General features: G+C 41.4%; 1 protein-coding gene across 2 annotated transcripts in view; it reads right to left on the bottom strand.

The window, feature by feature from the left end:
* Positions 1-2,987, bottom strand: part of Arhgap18 (Rho GTPase activating protein 18) — a 221,199-nt gene extending 218,212 nt beyond the window's left edge. Inside the window, exon 1 of one of the 2 annotated variants that reach the window (XM_029482498.1) lies at positions 2,558-2,987. In XM_029482498.1, coding sequence (XP_029338358.1) covers positions 2,558-2,676 — 119 coding nt within the window. In that variant the 5' untranslated portion in view covers positions 2,677-2,987. The remainder of the gene's footprint in view (positions 1-2,557) is intronic. The other variant, XM_029482496.1, reaches the window with a different exon arrangement.
* Between the last annotated feature and the right edge of the window lie 3,019 nt (positions 2,988-6,006).

Below are 6,006 nucleotides of genomic sequence, written 5' to 3'. Positions count from 1 at the left end.
AACTCGATACCTATCTAATCCCATTGAATTACTAAGAGAAAATGAAATTTTCTAGCATTTCTAGCATGTGATCCACAGCTTAGCTCACCATACAAAACCTCATTACCTCCTTCCTGTATGGTTTTAGAGACACACTATTGGTGCCTAGTGAAGATGGACCTCAATGAAAGAGGAGGACCCCCCCACACACACACACACACACACATTCACCCTTGACTGGTCTCACAGTCCTTAAAATAGAAGCACAGAGACAGCACTGAATAGCTTGCCTCTTCCTCCGGAGTCAAAAGATGGTGAAGGAGAGGAGAGCCAGAAGCACTGTCTGTCCTGACCATTCAAATATGCAAATGACTTTGTTCTCTTCTTCCTTTTGAGGAAGCTATCCAGTTGATTGCATATGAGATTTTTAACAAGAGAGCACTTAAAAAGTCCAACTATACTCAAGACAGTTAATGTTCAGTTAGGACTTATACACATACTTTCCAAAAGCCATTGTCCCATAGAGAGCAAGAACCAGCCAAGAAAAAGGTCTGGGAGATGGTTTTTATTTTATGATTGTTCTTTTTTCAAGATCTCAAGTTATTGGGAGCTTCTGACAAGGGTACAGCTTGTATTAACTACACAGAGACTTGTAAATGAAGGAGACCTTGGAGATCTTCAGCGAGAGTCGATCTAAGACCTGTCCTTTACAGGGAACCCCTGGTAGTTTTTGTAGGCTCATGGGTAAGCAGAGAGCTCAGAGTAGGGTTGCTGCTAATGATATTACCTGTGTATTTATACCACCACCACCACCACAATTATAACAGCAACAATGATAATGATTAGCCACAACAACAAAAGGAAAGCATAGGTCTCCTCCAGGGAAATCAAGCTGTAAAAAGGAGTCTTTCTTTTGCACAAAAAAAATCTTTTAATTCACTGCAGTTAGAATCTTCTACTTCAGAACAAACTAGAAACAGGGAATTTCAACTCTCTCAATTGAAGCAAGGTGCTCAAGTTTGTGCCTCTCACTCCATTTCATCTAGAGGTTACAATGTGTTTCGCAGCTTCCATCATTATCTTTAATTGGCCCCTTTCAAGGCTGGGACACACAGTTCTGGCCTTTCCCACCTGCCTTAATTTCGTGTGTCAGGTCCATGTTCACAACTTGTATAGATCTGCTGTGGCGGACGGCAGGTTGTTACGCGGGAACATCAATTCCAAAATAAGGCAGTGTTAAAGCGATAGCTGATTAATCAGCCAAGACTGGTAGTGTCACCTGTTTATTGTTAAATGTACCCACAGAGGAACGTATCACAAGCAGTAGCTGACATTTTAATAAAGACTTTAAAAGTCTTGTCCACAAAGTTCATCTTTCCAACAATTAACAGCTGGGCATCATGCACCCCCCACGCCGTTTTCTTCCTCATCTTTTCATGTTTTCTCTGTGTTTGCACTGTTTTAGCTTTGATACAGGGGGAAATCAATCCTTCAATATCTAAGGGAAATAAATTACTATTTTGTGTAAGCTATTAATGTGTATTATTTTAGTAAGGATAAAAGATATCTAATACCAAAATAGGACAAAGGCATCTTCCTGCCCCACTGACTAAGTCAACGATGGTCAGGTAAGGCTCAGAAGCTATAGCCATTTCATTTGCTTGCAGTGCTTCCTTCTTTAAAATATCCAGGCAATGTGATAGCAACGGAAGTTGTCGCTGCAATTAAATGGCCATTTGGGTGCCTTTTCTTTTGAAATGTGTGTTTAATTTGATTCAACTGCTTCTGGTTTAAGTTCTAAAAGCTCACCACACTCCTGCTTGCTTTACATGAAGAACCATCTGGAAGTCTGATTCCAGAGTTTCCAATACACACACACACACACACACACACACACACACACACACACACGCACCCTTACCTACCTAACTGCATTTGGAAAACGGCTCTTTTCAGCTGATGTCTCTGAAGATATCCGGTCTTGCCCAACATTCTGTACAAAGTTATGTGCTTATTTCTCAAAAATAAATACTGGACACCTCTCGACAGCAATACAAACACCAGGTGAACACGGTGTGCACACAGCCAGCTGCATAAGTTGATGCTACATAAGTTAATGTTTAGGTATTAGCGTCAGCTGTACTCTTTTTGGCTGACAGGGTAATTTTTTTTGAAGTTTTAGGGTTTTTATGTTTTATTTTTAATCAGTTTACTTATAGTCCAAGTTCTTTTACTTAATGGGGAAAAAAGCAGGGAGCTTCATTTCTAAATATAATAAATTACCTTTAACCTGATCTTGCCAATGGAAAGTTAAATGGCAGGGTTAAGGCAAAATTATACCAAGGTGGCCAGTTTTGGAGTCCAAAGAGATAGAAGTCAGAGGGAATAAGAATGCTGTGTTTAATCTGTCAGATTTTTTTTTTTAATCAATCCCCCAAGAGATCCCTTCCCCAGTCTCCTTTAAGAAGAAACTATTAACGCTGCGGTGAAGATCTCAATAGATAAAAGCTCTTTAACCATCCCTCTGAGATCTGACAACCCTCTAAGTTAACGAAACCGGCAGAGACGCTCCCCTTACCTGCCGTAAAAGCAATGCACAAACCAAGTCATTGCTGCAACTACTTCCTCAGGTCCAGAGCGGGGGTACCTCAGAGTCCCAAGAAATGGGGAAACGTGATCACGAGAAAACATGGTCATGAGAGGTCCGTGACAGTCGCTTTCCTCCAGGCGCTATAACCCCTTCTCTGTGCCTCTCACCGGCCCCCTCAGGTGAGCCGAGATCCCGAGCCTGTTATTTCTGCTCCATCAGCAGGGCAGCTGTTTTAAGGACTGTGCGGGCCTGTGGGCACCAGAGGAGGAAGACCCGTTAGCAGGCAGCCTCCGCAAGTTTCAGCTGGTGCATGCCCGCGACCCCTGGCTGCTCAGCTGCTGCTGCAGAGGAGGATCCAAAGCTGATCCTGATGCAGTGATCAGCTTTCCGGCAAGGAGCAGCAGCTGCGCACAAGCCCGCTGCCTTCAGGTCTAGTGCTAGCTGCTGTGCCAAACGAAGCTCTCAGCGTGCACAAAAAGAGGCCGTCTACTGAGCATGCTCAGACCCTAGCTGTCTCTCCAGGGCCTGTCAACTCTTGACATCTCTAAATATGAAAAAGGGATATTGAGGAAGCTGTGTAAGATGAGATTCGGAGGAGGCAATTTTAAGTTTGGGCATGACCTCCTTCCTCACCCCTACGCTGTAAAAAGAAAAAAAAAAAAGCACTGTTGTGGATTTGACAATTCTTTTGACAGGTTGACAGGACCATTTTGGAAGCTATCAATAGCTTTTAATCTCAACTGTCCCTGTGCAATTAAACAGTCCCTGGGGTCAAGCACCCCTGGCTTAGGCAGTGAAACCCATTACTATCATTGATGGCTTAGGTATAGAATTGCCTATATTAGAAAGATTAAGCAATGAGCCACAAAATTATTGATCTCTGTGTATAATATGCTGCCTAGACTAATTTCTCAATGCAATGTTCTATAAAGTGATTTGCAATGTTAGAGGGAAATGTTAATCCATATATTATGTTAATATATAGATTAATCTGCATATTATAATAGCATACATTTTGAAACTTCAGTCTTACCCTCAGTGTCAGCAGAGAACATCTAATAATTCCGAATTATGAACACAAATATTTCCTCAAGACTTGATAAATGGCAAGAAATCTCCTAGTGTCCCTGTGAGGCTCAACTCTTGGCTTGGTAGGTTAATCTGAACATTACATTACCTGGGAAGCCAGTGTTTTTTAATTTCCTGTAAACAAAGATCCCGATTCTTGTCCTTCTGTGGGGCTAGTCAAGTATTTAAAAAATAATAATACACTGTAGGTTTCCATCATAAGAAAATTGACTTGTCAATACTGTCTGCATTTTGATGTTTTGTGTGTTCCTTCTCCTTCTCTCCCCCTTCCCTCTTCCTCTTCTATCCTCTCAACCCTGCTGATCCTTTCTCTACATCCTTCTACCTCCCCCTAGGAATTCCAAGTGTCTTCTAAGATCAGAGAGCCCTGTCTGGCTACCCACCCTGTGAGGCCCCAGGGTTCACTTTATCACTCCAGCTTTAGAATCATCTCTAGTCGATTCTGTCTGACTACCAACTGTGAAGTGTTCCCTACTGCTGTGGAACATGCTGGGCATTTGCATCTGTATGATTGTAGACATCTGTCCCATTGCTATCATGTGCTTCAAGAATAAATGGAGGCACAAGAAGGAATCCTCCTACTGGGGTGGCCACTGGAGAAATTGATGGAGTTCATTCATTTATACATGTTTCCTGGAGGAGATGATTCCGGAAACAGAAAGCTCTTTCCCAGAATCGAGCAATGCAAAAATCCCATAGTGAGAAGGGAAGGGTATAGGCTGGTTTGTGCAGACTTAACAAGATTAGATGACTAGGGTAGAGACAGTTTGTGTTTGTGTGTGTGTGTGTGTGTGTGCATTTGGAGACTAGAGCACAGCCTTTAGAAATGCCATGCTTCTTTTTTGAGACAGAGTTTCTCATTAGCTTGGAGCTCACCCACCAGGCTAGATGAGCCAGCAAGCCCCCCTACCCTTGTCTGCCTCCCAACACTGGGAGAATGATTAGTCACCATTCCTGGACTTGTGTTTGTTACTTGTATGCTCTATTTTGTTTCTCGTGTATTCTAGGATGAACTCAGGTCCTCGTGTTTCTGAGGTGAGCACCTTACACACTGAACTATCTCCCCACTTCAGTTCTGCTTACTGTCTCCTCACCCCAACCTTGTTATGTGATTTTTTTTTTTTTAATCCCAACAGGAATGAAGCAGAAATCAAGATTCACCTGCTACTGCTCCAGGCCCCGGGCTCATTATCTCAGCCTCAGTGCAGAGACTCTTCACCTCTTCTCCCTTATTTATTTCCTACATTTTAAAAAATAACATTTTTTTCTATTCTTTATATTCTAGGAACTTGTTTCTAAAATGTATGGTGTCCTCATTACCAAAACCAAGCGTTTCTCGATTTGGTTTTAGAGTCATGGCTTTGGATTACCTGTGGCTCATTATCTTCAATTCTTTATAAGCATCACATTTGGTTACCACAAGGGGCATCTCTTAGGACCAGAAAAGAAATTCCTCCCATTACATAATAATCAAAACACCAAATGTACTAAACAAAGAAAGAATGTTAAAAGGAGTAAGGGAAGAAGATCAAGTAACATATAAAGGCAGACCTATCAGAATTACACCAGACTTCTCACCAGAGACTATGAAAGCTAGGTGATCCTGGACAGATGTCATACAGACCCTAAGAGAACACAAATGTCAGCCCAGGCTACTATACTCAACAAAACTCTCAATTACCATAGATGAAAAAACCAAGATATTCCATGACAAAACCAAATTTATACAATATCTTTTCATAAATCCAGCCCAACAAAGGATAATAGATGGAAACACCAAAACATGGAGGGAAATTACACCCTAGGAAAAAGCAAGAAAGTGATCTTTCAACAAACCCAAAAGAAGATAGCCACACAAACATAATTCCACCTCTAACAACAAAAATAACAGGAAGTAACAATCACTTTTCCTTAATATCTTTCAACATCAATGGACTCAATTCCCCCCAAAAGACATAGACTAACAGACTGGATACATAATCAGGACCCAGCATTTTGCTAGATACAAGAAATGCACCTCAGTGACAAAGGCAGACACTACCTCAGAGTAAAAGGCGGGAAAGCAATTTTCCAAGCAAATAATCCCAAGAAGCAAGCTGGAGTAGCCATTCTAATATTGAATAAAATCAACTTTCAACCAAAAGTTACCAAAAAAGATAAGGAAGGACGTTTCATACTGGTCAAAGAAAAAAATCTACCAAGATGAACTCTCAATTCTGAATATCTATGCTCCAAATATAAGGGCGTCCACATTCATAAAAGAAACTTTGCTAAAACTAAAAGCACACATTGCACCCCACATAATAATAGTGGGAGACTTCAACACCCCACTCTCAGCAATGGACAGA

Source organism: Mus caroli, chromosome 10 (genome assembly GCF_900094665.2).
Source record: "Mus caroli chromosome 10, CAROLI_EIJ_v1.1, whole genome shotgun sequence".
Lineage (NCBI taxonomy): Eukaryota > Metazoa > Chordata > Mammalia > Rodentia > Muridae > Mus > Mus caroli.
Note: the sequence above shows the minus strand (reverse complement) of the source record. Positions and strands in the feature narration are given on the sequence as shown.